This window comes from Bos taurus, chromosome 5 (assembly GCF_002263795.3).
Source record: "Bos taurus isolate L1 Dominette 01449 registration number 42190680 breed Hereford chromosome 5, ARS-UCD2.0, whole genome shotgun sequence".
Lineage (NCBI taxonomy): Eukaryota > Metazoa > Chordata > Mammalia > Artiodactyla > Bovidae > Bos > Bos taurus.
This window is the reverse complement of record NC_037332.1, coordinates 114,740,901-114,754,786: the sequence shown is the minus strand read 5'-3', so window position 1 is coordinate 114,754,786 and position 13,886 is coordinate 114,740,901. Positions and strand designations below refer to the sequence as shown.

General features: G+C 50.2%; 1 protein-coding gene across 1 annotated transcript in view; it reads right to left on the bottom strand.

The window, feature by feature from the left end:
- PARVB (parvin beta) overlaps nt 1–1,830 on the bottom strand; it is a 116,712-nt gene extending 114,882 nt beyond the window's left edge. Inside the window, exon 1 of the mRNA NM_001102299.1 lies at nt 1,649–1,830. Coding sequence (NP_001095769.1) covers nt 1,649–1,763 — 115 coding nt within the window. The 5' untranslated portion in view covers nt 1,764–1,830. The remainder of the gene's footprint in view (nt 1–1,648) is intronic.
- Between the last annotated feature and the right edge of the window lie 12,056 nt (nt 1,831–13,886).

The following is a 13,886-nucleotide window of genomic DNA, read 5'->3' as shown; positions in this document are numbered from 1 at the left end:
CGGACATGGACACACACACGGACACACATGGACACACACACACACGGACACACACACACGGACACCCACACAGACATACACACGGACACACACACAGACACACACACACACGGACACACACACACACGGACACCCACACAGACACACACACGGACACCCACACAGACACACACACACGGACACACACACGGACACACACACGGACATGGACACACACACACACACGGACACACACACGGACACACACATGGACATGGACACACACACACACACGGACACACACACACGGACACACACACACAGGCACACACCCTGGTGGGAAATGCATGGACACACACACACACGGACACACATATGGACATGGACACACACACACACACACACGCACCCCCGAGCGGAAGGTGTGTCATGTCTGTACATGTGCTCAGCCCTCAAGGTAATAGGTCACAGACATCCCCAGGAATACACATGTCAAAGAGAGAAATTAACATGGGACCACATGAGCCTGCAAGCCTGTCCTTGGGGTACACATGTTCCTGGGGGGCACATTCGCCTGGCAGGTACAGGAAGACTCTCTAAAGCACAGTCAGTCTCCCGGTGGTTTAAAGAACTCACTGGACACCCCTGACTCCGGATTCTCTCTCTCCCAAGGTCCAGACTGTGGCCAGCTCCCACCAGCCTGGTTCACAGCCACCGCAGCATTACCCACCCTCACCCACAGGAAATCTGGGCCAGGGGAAAGACTCCCCTGGCCAGAACAAAGGGAAAAATCAGGAATGCAGTCCAGGGAGAGGCCCAGGGAACAGCCGTGTTTAAAGAACACAAACAAGAGGCCCGAAGTCACATCCCCACAGCTCTTAAAAATTGTAAGAGGTGGCAGGAAGATTTTTAGGATAATTTTCGTGGACACGCGGAGGCAAACATGGAGGGGCCTCTGCAGTCCGTTTGGGCGGGCCTCGCGGCCTCGGCCATCCCTTTCTTCCTCCCCTCTCGCCCAGGCTGGGGGCGCAATCCGTGCAGTGCACCGCACCCCGAAAACCAGCGGGCTCCCGGCAGTAGGCTCATCCCTCAGTGGTGCCCAATAAATACTCATCGAGCGGCCCCCAGGCAGGGCTGAACGCGCGGGCCTGCGGCCGGGGGAGGAGGCTAAAGAAATGGCTGGTGACCCGGGCCGCGGTGGGCGCAGGGCTGTCTCCAGCGGGCCGGGGGCTCGTCCCCACGGCTGCTCAGCGTCCTGTCCTCAGCAGGAGCCGGCGATGCGCGTTTCGATGACGCCAGGAGCCCAAAGTGGGCTCCATGAGCCGCCGGGAGAGGGGGCGCCGCCAGGTTGGCGGCTGGTTCCCGGTCTGGCGTTTAAAGGGGGTCAAGGGCTGTCCTGAAGGTCACGGCGGCGCGCTGCGCGGGCCCGGCGAGCTTGGTGAACCATGCGCGCGGGACCCGGAGCGGAGAGGCAGCGTGGTGCCCGGAGCCGCTCAATCGGGTCCGGCGGGGACTCGGGCCGCGTGGTCCCCGCTGCGCTCCATCCGGTCCAGGCGGGGCTCGGCGCTGTGCGCGCGCGGGCGCGCGGGGCGGGTCGGCCGCCCGCATGGGTCTCGCGGAGCGGAGAGCGGCGCGGGCGCGGCTGGAGGCCGGCGGCGGGCGCACTCACCCTCCTTGGCCTTCTTCTTCCTCGCCAGCGTGCCGCCCAGCTTGCCGAGGAACGATTCGTCCTTCTTCATCCTGTGGGGCCGCAGGGCGGGCGAGCGCAGCGGCGCGGAGGACATGGGGGCGCGCGGGGACCCCGGTGGCCGGGCCGGGAGCAGCGCGTCTGGGAGCCGCCCTGGTCGCCTCCGCCGCCGCCGCCGCCGCCCGCTCGCCCCGGGGAGTGGCCGGGAGGGCGCGGCCCCGGCGCCGGCCCCCGCCCCCCGCCCGCCCCTGGCCCCGGCGGCGTCCCGCCGCCCGAGGTCTGACTCTGGGTCACCACGTCCAGCCCGCGAGAGCCGTCGGCGGTTCCCACGCGCCGCGGCACACTCACTCTCCAAGCGCAGCGGTAGTTCCGCTCCTAAATGCCGCAAATCGGACAGACCACGGGCCCTCTGCCCCCCTTTTGTTCTGCTCGTTTAAGCCCTGGACTCTGGTGACCTTACCTGGGCGCCGGGGTGGGGGGTTAGGGGTCAGCGAGGCAGCCAGGGCCACCACCTTTGCACAGCCGTGCACATCAGATAAGCGCACAAATGGGTCGTTGCATTTGCTGAGCTTTTCCCCACAACCAGGCCAGGGGCTGGGGGGAGCCCTTGTGACCTGTGCCCGCCCTTTAGAAGCTTGGCACGTGGTAGGCAATGACTACATGAGTACCCTCCTGCACACCTCACCCTGTCCCAGGGGTGATTCCGGCAGAGGAATGAGCCCTAGTGTGGAATCAGGGGCGGGTGTTCCGGAGGAGAGCAGGGTAGGAAGAGCAGAGGGGACAGTGTAGGGGGCTCCAAGGAGGAAAGAGAAGAGGAGGAGGAAGAGGTTTTCTGTGGAGGTGATGTGGTGGACTTGGGTTCTGCAGAGTTGACTCTGGGTGAGGTGGGTGGGGAAGGACTGAGCCTGGAGACCAGGTCCCAGGCTTCAACAGGAGAGACGAACAGGTTTGTGGAGAAGTTCACAGGTGGAAGGACTCCCAGGCTGGAAGGAGTGGGAAGAGTTAAGCCTGTTTCCTGCTGGGCCCAGGCCAGTGGGGCAGGGGACTTACCCAGCAGATAGAGACTATCAGAGGAGGCCTGACTGGGGAGGAGCAGGGGGTGGCCAGGTCCGGGTGTGGGTAACATTGTTTTTCTGTCTCCCCAGGGGCTGTGGAGGTTTCTTTTGGCCTGCTGATTGGTGCTAGGCCCTGCCCTCCCACAGAGAATGCGCTGACCTCAGGGGCAGAGCCTTGCCCTCCCGGAGCTGGTGATCCAGGGGGACACTCATGCCCCGCAGTTAGGAACCCAGCCAGGTGGGAGGGCAGGAAGAGTGTTATGGACCAGGGTGCTTGCCCTGCTTAACCAACAGAAATTGATCAGAGGCCAGACAAGACTTCCAGGCAGGGCTTTACTGGGGGCTCTGCTGCAGCAAGGGGGAGCAAGAACAAACCACAGGCCCCCTTCCTCACTTCCTGGGGGTGGGAAAACTGGTTCTTTATATGGGGTGAGGGAGGGGGTGTCCAGGGTCAGGTGGGAGGGGTGGCTTAGGTGGTTTGTCACCCCTTAGGTGATCTGCAAGGACATCCAACCAGTCCATCCCAAAGGAAATCAGTCCTGAATATTCATTGGAAGGACTGATTGCTGACGCTGAAACTCCCATACTGTGACCACCTGATGTGAAGAACTGACTCATTGGAAAAGACTCTGATGCTGGGAAAGATTGAAGGCAGGAGGAGAAGGGGGCCACAGAGGATGAGATGGTTGGATGGCATCACCGACTTGATGGACGTGAGTTTGAGCAAGCTCTGGGGGGTTAGTGATGGACAGGGAGGCCTGGCGTGCTGCCATCCATGGGGTCGCAGAGAGTCAGACACGACTGAGCAACGAACTGAACTGAACTGAGGTGCTGCTGGGTGCAGGGGGCAGGTGCGGTGCCTTTGCTCCTGGCTCTTCAAAAGTGGCAGTGGGGTCTTTGGGTCTCTCTGTGTCTTTTGTCCAGAACTTGCCCTGACTGCACATGCGCGCAGTTGTTTTTAGTCCTGCATTGTTTCTTGGTATTTTGTTGCTGAAGGAGAAATGTGTCCAGGTGCAGGCATTGCAGCACAGCGTCCCGGGGCCCAGGCCTGTCTCAGGAAGAAGAGAAGGGATATGGATGCCTCATCCTCTCATTAGCAGCAGGCAGGATGGAGAGAACTCGAGGGAAGACCCAGGTACCCGGGAGAGGGGAGGCGAGCCAGGGATGCAGGCTGCCCGGTGTGACTGAGTGAGCGGATGAGGTAGGGGGATCAGGGATCCCGCACTAGGAACCCTGAGGATGGTTAAAGCAAAACCCGGAGCCAGAGACCAATTCAGAAGCTACTGTAAGGGGCGAGGCCAGAGTTGCCCGTGGCAGTGGCAGAAGGAAGGGACGGATAAGAATAAACTTTCAAGGCTGCAAACCACAACCCAAGGGGAATCCTTGGATGATTGATTTAGGGACAGGGAAGGGTCAGAGGGCTCTGAGGCTTCTTAGCTGCACGGCCTGATTTGGGGTGTCACTAACCACACGGCGGATAACACAGAAAGGCGGTGAATGTGGTCACTGAAATCCTGATGGCGTCACGGCACAGTCAAGGCTAGACTGCTCTGAATGCTGAGGGAGACTGACGTCTGGGGCAGGCATTTCTGGCCCCTTTGAGAATCTGGTGTGAGGTACAGACCGTCCCCTCTAAGGAGACACACACGCAAGGTGCTGGACACTGTTCACGGATGCCCACGGTCAGCCCACCCTCCCACCGCCCCAGGCATGGCCACAGAACCCAGGAGGAGAGTGTGCGATCAGGAGAGGGGGAGGAAAAAAACTCTTGGGAAATAAAATAGGAAAAGCTGAGCTCCCGGGCATGGTCCTGGACGCCTTGTAATTGCCCAGTCGATGATTAATTGGATATTTCATCAGTGGCTCCAGCTTCCCAGGGGACACACAGAATTTACAATTTTCCTTGCTGCTGCTACTGCTGCTAAGTCGCTTCAGTCGTGTCTGACTCTGTGCGACCCCATAGACGGCAGCCCATCAGGCTCCCCCGTCCCTGGGATTCTCCAGGCAAGAACACTGGAGTGGGTTGCCATTTCCTTCTCCAGTGCATGAAAGTGAAAAGTGAAAGTGAAGTCGCTCAGTCGTGTCCGACTCTTAGCGACCCCATGGACTGCAGCCCACCAGGCTCCTCCATCAATGGGATTTTCCAGGCAAGAGTACTGGAGTGGGGTGCCATTGCCTTCTCCGACAATTTTCCTTAGGTCACTGCTAACTTGAACACCACAAAGACAGATTGGAGCCTACTTTAAAAGATGCCATTACCCCATGGAAGAATCTCTCTAGAAGATACTCAAGTCCTGCCAACCGCCCACCTATTTCAGAAAGGACTATTGGCTGCAGTCAAGTGATTCTCAGTTGGAAGAGGAACTGACTTGGGCCTCACATGACGATGGGGTTCTGGAGTTTTGTAGACATCATGTGTGTAGAAACATAATCATGTTTCCAGTGCCAGGTGGTACGTGCTGCTGAGAAATCGATGCAAAGCAGAGGCTCTTGGGTTCAGTTCATTGTCATTCCCTCCCCCGAGGTGAGGGATGGTCCTGGCAGCCTCAAAGACGCTGGACCATGGGCTCTGTTTCCCTTGCACCTCTTGGACTGGAGGATAGTCTGATTTTTTTTTAATGGTCTTGGACCTTTGACCTTTTCTTTTTTTAATTTTTGGCTGCTCTGAGTCTTCATTTCCTGGGGTGGGCTTTCTCTACTTGTGACAAGCAGGTGCAGTGCTTGGCCTCCTCATCATGGTGGCTTCTCCTGTTTCCGACCGAACAGGCTCTAGGAGATGCTGGCTCAGAGCTTGTGGCTCCCGGACTTAGTTGCCCCTCGGTGTGTGGGATCTTCCCACATCAGGGATTGAACCCGTGTCCCCTGCATTGACAGGAGGATTCTTATCCACTGTGCCACCTGGGAAGTCCTGGTTTCTTATCAAATGCAGCTTACAAGCTTTTTTACAATTATTGTGTTGGTTGTAACATATTTGTTGTTATTTTTGACTCTTGTATGCTACAGATAACAATCAAGAAGTGACTTAGTGGCTGTGGATGAATTTGGGTTCTTTTTGCAGGGTTAGAGGCTGGAGGGATTCAACTAAACCCCAGAAAGTTTCCCTCGCTCCAGGCCTGGCTCCTGGGGAATTTGCCCAGCATTCTCTCCGGAGCAGTCTAACTAAAACAACTTTCCAAATTGCTTTCAGAGCAGCAAACGTCTATATTCATTTGAAGGTTGGAAAGTGCTGGTTGTTAAGAGAGAGAATTTAATGAGAAGCAGAAAAATGATCTTAGTTCCTGTCCCCACCTACTTGACATTCCACTTCTTCACTTCAGTTCAGTTGAGCACTCAGTCATGTCTGACTCTTTGTGACCCCATGGACTGCAGCACGCCAGGCATCCCTGTCTATCACCAACTCCCAGAGTTTACTCAGACTCACGTCCATCAAGTTGGTGATGCCATGCAACCATCTCATCCTCTGCAGTCCCCTTCTCTTCCTGCCTTCAATCTTTCCCAACATCAGGGTCTTTTCCAATGAGTCAGTTATTTGCATCAGGTGGCCAAAGTATTGGAGTTTCAGCTTCAGCATCAATCCTTCCAATGAATATTCAGGACTGATCTCCTTTAGGATGGACTGGTTGGATCTCCTTGCAGTCCAAGGGACTCTCAAGAGTCTTCTCCAACAGCACAGTTCAAAAGCATCAGTTCTTCGGCGCTCAGCTTTCTTTATGGCCCAACTCTCACATCCATACATGACCACTGCAAAAACCATAGCTTTGACTAGACAGATCTTTGTTGGCAAAGTAATGTCTCTGCTTTTTTTTTTTTATTCCCCACCTAGCACTGTGGAGCTAACATGTCTCTGGGTTGTTCAAAACCCTCATGCAACAGTACTGCCATTGGCTGTGTACTCTTCCAGGGGAAACAAAGTGTTAATTGCTCAGCGGTGGCCACTCTTTGCCACCCCATAAACGGTAGCCCACCAGGCAACTCTGTCTATGGGATTCTCCAGGCAAGAATACTGATGTCTCTGTTTTTTAATGGCTGTCTAGGTTGGTCATAGCTTTTCTTCCAAAGAGCAAGTGTCTTTTAATTTCACTTGCTCCTTCTAATTTCATGGCTGCAGTCACCATCTGCAGGGATTTTGGAGCCCCCAAAAGTAAAGTTGTTCACTGTTTCCACATGTATTTGCCATGAAGTGATGGGACCAGATGCCATGATCTTAGTTTTCTGAATATTGAGTTTTAAGCCAACTTTTTCATGCTCCTCTTTCACTTTCATCAAGGGGCTCTTTAATTCTTCTTTGCTTTCTGCCATAAGGGTGGTGTCATCTGCATATCTGAGGTTATCAATATTTCTCCTGGCAATCTTGATTCCAGCTTGTGCTTCATCCAACCCAGCATTTCGCATGATGTACTCTGCATATAAATAAGCAGGGTGGCAATATACAGCCTTGATGTACTCCTTTCTCAATTTGGAACCAGTCCATTGTTCCATGTCCAGTTCTAACTGTTGCATCTTGACCTGCATACATATTTCTCAGAAGGCAGGTCAGGTGGTCTGGTATTCCCATCTCTTTAACAATTTTCCACAGTTTGTTGTGATCTACACAGTCAAAGGCTTTGGTGTAGTCAATAAAGCAGAATTAAATGTTTTTCTGGAAGTCTCTTGCTTTTTCTATGATCTAGCAGATGTTGGCAATTTGATCTCTCGTTCCTCTGCCTTTTCTAAAACCGGCTTGAACATGTGGAAGTTCACGGTTCACGTATTGTTGAAGCCTGGCTTGGAGGAATTTGAGCATTACTTTGCTAGCATGTGAGATGAGTGCAGTTGTGTGGTAGTTTGAACATTCTTTGACATTGCCTTTCTTTGGGATTGGAATGAAAACTGACCTTTTCCACTGCTGAGTTTTCCAAATTTGCTGACATACTGAGTGCAGCACTTTCGCAGCATCATCTTTTAGGATTTGAAAGAGCTCAGCTGGAATTCCATCACCTCCGCTAGCTTTGTTCACAGCTTTGTTCCACTTCTTAGCATGCCGCATGCGTATCGCCTGTGCCACAGCTTGGCATGCATTTTACATTTAGAAAATCATTATGAAAATCAGGTTACATGCAGCCACCCCCATGATAGAAAACCATTTGATTTGCTTTAAAAAAATTTTTTATTTATTTACTTTGGCTGTGCTGGGTCTTTGTTGCTGTGTGCAGGCTTTCTCTAGCTGTAGCAGGCGGGACCTACTCTCTAGCTGCGATGCTCCAGGCTTCTCACTGTGGTGGCTTCTCTTGTAGCTTCAGTGGTTGCAGCTCAGGGGCTCTAGAGCTCAGGCCCCTGAGTTGTGGTGCATGGGCTTAGTTGCTCCTTGGCATATGGGATCTTCCCGGACCAGGGATTGAACCCGTGTCCCTTGTATTGCAAGGCAGATTCTTAACCACTGGACCACCAGGGAAACCCCTCGATTTACTTTTGAACTATGGCTTCCAAAGGTTCCATCTCCTTACCCAAATGGCTCAGCGGTAAAGAATCCTCCTGCCAACGCAGGAGACATGAGCTTGATCCCTGGGTGGGGAAGATCCCCTGTAGGAGGAAATGGCAACCCAATGCAGTATTCTTGCCTGGAGAATCCCATGGACAGAGGAGCCTGGCGGGCTATGGTCCATGGGGTCGCGAAGAGTGGGACATGACTGAGCACATGTGGATGGATATAAGAATAAGAAACAAACATTCCAGGAGCACAAGCCGGATCCAGGCCCTGGGGGAGGCCCCACACCGTGTGCTCTCGGGCAAACTCAGAGCCAGGTTCTCCTGCCATTCCGTCCGTCTTCCTTGCAGATGGACAGGCTCTGGGCGATGCAGGCGGATGTCACCTGTCCTAACACTTCAGTTGCAGCAGACCAAACAAGCTGCCTGGAAAGTAACCAGACAGGAGGATGAATATACCTATGGCTATATTCATGTAATGGAATTCTAGCAAGCAATCAGAAAGAGCTGCAGTCACCGTATCTCAAAAACATGTCCAGGGACTTCTCTGGCGGTCCAGAGGTTAAGACCCCGAGCTCCCAGTGCAGGGAGGACATGTTCAATCCGACGTCAGGGAACTAATATCCCACAGGTGGTGCGATGAGGCCAAATTAGAAAAAGAAAAAAAAAATGCATTCAGCAACAAAAGCCAGTGCAAAGGCGCACACTGGGGGAGTCCACTTATTTGAAGTTCAGCAGCAGGTGGCCTCTCTCCTATGCTGAGAGTGGTCAGAGCTCTGAGTGATGCACGCTGGCCATATCTTGGGCTGGCTGGGGTGGGTGGGGGCTGGGGGTCACACAGGTTGTTTGCTAAGTACAACTCCATCACCCACACACCGGAGAATTGTGTGTTTCACTGTGTGTCAGTTACACCTCCATAGAGGCTTGGGGGAAAGAAAACAAATGGATGACATGCCAAGGCAAGATAATTTGAGTTCTGTTCCTTACCTGCATTTGGGTTTCATTCCTTCTCAATGCGTCTCCTGTGATAATACGGCAGCTCAGGAAGCCCTTAAAGGGAGTCTTAAAAGCTGCACGCCTTCTCCCATTTCCCTTCCAGAGAAGAAGTGATATCTTTCAAAACACGAAAAACAGCCTTTAGCTTTCGGGAAGAGAAAAGAGAGCTTGTTCGAAGGAGGAATGAAACTGTGAAATGTTCCCCTGTACTGTTCATTTTCAAACCTAGTAATTTCAGGAGACTTAGAAGTGTGTAGGCAAGCGATAGAAATACTTAATTGATTCAGTGATGGAGAAAATGCCTTATTTCCCCCAGGTTACACGCCAATGCAGTCTTTCTGCCCTTTGGAGCAGCATTTTCAAGCGTGCTGTAATCATAACATCCAAAGTAGTCTTTTGAACGGCGTGATTTAATCAGTTTGCTAATTTAGTGATCTGGCAAGGGAGGAACCTGTGATTTTCGCTTTAAATGCTAGAAGCATGAAAAGATGACCACACTTGCCCAGAATCTTGAAACTGTGGTGGTAACACTTTTTTCCAGAACCACATGTGAGAGAAACACAAATGCCTGACTGCAATGATCAACAGCTTTTCACTCAAGCGATTTTGGAAACATCAGCACACTTTGAAACAAGGGAAGTTGGATTTTCATTTATTGGCAACTCCTCTGAGTCTTCTTTTTGCCTAGTAGGCAAATTAAACTACACATACACTTTGTTCCTGTAAATATTTTAGAGATGAGGAATGCATGAGAGATTGGCACCAAGTTATTAATTCCTCATCTTGCATGGGGGAGAGATTGGGAAAGTCTTCTAAAAGATTATGCCCCCTTCAAAAAAGATTGACTCCTAGTTTTCAGAGAGCAAGTTCCTTGAAAAAATGCCAACATCTCTTATGCAGGTGGGAGAACAAAGGCCCAGCCTATTAGACAGTCACACTTTAGTCTAAATTTCTTTCACCATTCATTTATCATAATGTATTATCACCTGCCTAGAAAATAAAAGGCCTTACTTTCCTCCTCCTGTCTCACTGGGCACAGTAAGGGAATAAAAGCTGTGCTTTTTTGTTTTTGTTTAATTTATTTGGCTGCATCAGGTCTGAATTGCAGTAGAGCTGGCACAAAGGCTCAGTAGCTGTGGCCTGCAGAGTAAATCGCCGTGCAGCATATGGGATCTTAGTTCCCAGACCAGCAGTCAAACCCATGTCCCCTGCCTTGGAAGGCAGATTCTTAACCACTGAACCACCACGTAAGTCCTGAGAGCTGGCCTTTGTATGGAGGGAAAATGGTGAACGGTAGGGGTCCTCTAGGGCAGTGAGCTTGCTGCCAGATGGAGCAGGGGAATTAGACACCAAGCACATCATTAGAACATCATTGGGGCTGGGGAAGACAGGGGCTGGGGTAGGGATCAATAAGGAGTCAGGCAGGAAATATTTTCCACTTTTGGGGCCAGAGAGCCTTTGCAGCTCCTCAGTTTTGCTCTCATAATCTGAAAACAGCCATAGACAATACGGAAGCAAATGCGTGGCTCTGTTCCAAAACAAGTTCATTCTGCACTCAGAACTTTGGAGTTCACATTATTTTCACGTGTCATGAAACATTCTTTTGATGTTTCTATCAACACAGTTAAAACATGAACCCATTCTTAGCTCATAGGTGATACAAAAAGCAGGCTGGATTTGGAAGCAGATCGTACCCAAACTGCATTTCATTTAACTGCATTTTTTTTTTAATTCCTTTTTTTACTTCTGATCTGCATGTTTTTGCCAGAAAGCCCTAATGGTGGTAATAATGATGGCGCCACTAAGAGTCACGGCTTAAAGGTGCCAGTGACCCAGAGCCCGCTGTTTGTAACCGCAAAGCAGTGCACAAAGCCTCCCGGCACTGGAGATGCATTGTTAGCACACCTCTTCCAAAGCGGGCCAGTAACAACTGCGCTTCTTATGTCTTACTTATTCTATAAGAGTGTTTATTCTGTAAGACTCTCCACACCGTTACCCAGAGGTGGGAGTGTGTTCCGGCTGGTGGTGGTGGTGGTGGTTGTTTAGCCTCTAAGTCGTATCCAACTCTTTTTCGACCCCATGGGCTGTAGCCTACCAGGCTCCTCTATCCATAGGATTTCCCAGGCAAGAATACTGGAATGGGTTGCCATTCCTCCTCCAGGGGATCTTCCTGACCCAGGGGTCAAACCCATGTCTCCGGCATTAGCAAACGGGTGCTTTACCGCTGGGATGGATTGTCTTTCTGGAAAATAGGAAGCACTTCAACATACATCACTGAACACATAAGTTAAAGCAGAGTCCAGCGACACCATATGACATGGAGCAGGGCGGGGCTGCCTGACATGTGTGACGCCATCCACGATGTGGGGTTAGATAGAAAAGCAAGCTGTGCTTCCACTTTCCACACTCATGCACTCACTGATTTCACACACCCTGGGTGTCAAGGTGGGTACTGGGCATGACTCCAGGCCTTGGGACATACCAGGCACAAACTCGAGCAGGCCTGCCCGGTGGAGCTTACAGTCTCACGGCAGAGGAATAAAGTCAGTGATTTTAAAAACCCATGAACAAGAGAAAGACAAATATCATGATATTGCTTATGTGGAATCTAAAAAAAATGATGAAATACACTTATTTATGAAACAGGAATAGACTCACAGACATAAAAAACAAACTTACGGTTATCAAAGGGGAAAGGGGAACTTAGGAGTTTGGGATTGACATATATGCACCTCCGTATATAAAATGTATAACCCACAAGGATCTACTGTATAGCACAGGGAACTCTACTCAGTATCTTGTAGTCACCTAAAGTGGGGAAGAATCTAAAAAGAATATACATAGATGCATAACTGAATCACTTTGCTGTACGTCGAAGACTAACACCGCACTGTAAATCAACTATATTTCAAATAAAAAACTTTAAAGGAAGTTTTCAAAAAATAACCCAAGTACATATATGTGTTATACATATGTACATTTTACACATACGTGAACCTTTACGGAAATCTGCCTTTTAATCCTCACTTTGTCAAGGGGAAATGGCTGATTTTGAACTCTGCCTTTCTATCTGGCAGAACTAACAATAACAAATGGAAATTTATGCAGAGCAAATAGAACTGATTTCAGGACTAATCAGAATACATTTTGATTGAGAAAGCGGATACTCGGCAAGCACGTCATCATCAGAGAAACGCACCATCTCGTGCAGAAGGGAGACCAATTTTCATTTGTTCAGGGTCACGACTCCTATATTAAGGTATGTTTTAAAGTATGTTCCGTGATTATCCACCTATCACACCTACAGTAGTTCATCACTAACTGAGACCTGAAGGCTGAGCAGCTGTAAGCAAATTATGCTCTGGAATCAGGACAGTATTAAACCGTGAAGCTCAACTCTGTGTGATAAATTATCTTAGACTGTCAAAATTTCAAATTTGCAAGGAAATAAGAAAATGCAAGGCTTGAAAAGGCTATTCGATCTTCAGTGCTGTTTAAATATTTATTACTTACAAAGCAGAAAGAGACTCACAGACTTAGAGAATGAAATTATGGTTACCAGTGGTAAGGGTAGGGGAGAGGGACAGTTAGGGAGTTTGGAAAGAATGTGTACACACAGCTGTATTTAACATGGATCACCAACAAAGACCTATTGTATAGCATAGGGAACTCCGCTCCATGTTACCTGGCGGCCTGGATGGGAGAATGGATACATGTAAATGTATGGCTAAGTCCCTTTGCTGTCCACTTGAAGCTATTACAAAATTGTTAATTGACTATACTCCAATATAAATTTAAAAGTTTTAAAAATTTTATTATGAAAAACTACTAAAATATGGAGCTGATTTTTTTTTCCAGAAACACTATGGTAGCAGTAGCCTGGGCCCTCGCCCTCCAGGTGGCTGACCATGAAGCTACCTGTAATATAACCTACAAAGCGTTATAAAAGTCAGCCCCACAGACTGCAACCAAAAACACTTTTCTGCAATGAAACGCGGCAGTTTTCTTGTCATCTGAAAGAAAAAGGCAGAATGAGTCTTTATTTTCTCTAGATGAGTCATGCCTTCCATGCAGTAAATATTCAGTAAATATTTCATGAATCAGAAAAGCCTGCCCCAGAGGTGGAAACAGCCTGGTGTCCATCACAGATGAATGGATAAACGAAACATGGTCCAACCCGACATACCCACACGCAATGCCTACCCATGCAACAGCAGGGACCACCCTGAGGACGTGACGCTCAGTGAAATAAGCCAGACACAAAAGCAATACCGTATGATTTCCCTCACAAGGGCACCCAGAAGAGTCAAGTTCCCAGAGACAGAAAGTAGAAGGGGGGTCGTGGGGGGCTGGTTTAATAGGGACAGAGAGAATGGGGAGTTAGTTTAATAGGGACAGAGTTTCATCTTTGCAGGATAAAATGAGTGTGGAGGTGAAGGGCGGTGATGGTGTCCGACAGTGAACTTAATGCCACTGAGCTGTGCATTTTAAATGGTTGGAATGGTGGCTTTTATCTTAAGTGTGTTTTTACCACCATTTTTTAAGCCCGTGTCTAAGGCCCCAAATAAATCGGGCCCTGAAAATAAAGGTAATGTAACAAACAGAAAGAACCGTGTGGGAAAAGCTGAGACTTTCCCAGGGAGGAGAGGTAACAGGAAAGAGAGACGGATGAATAAACCAAGCAGCTGAGATGGAAGAACAGAGAG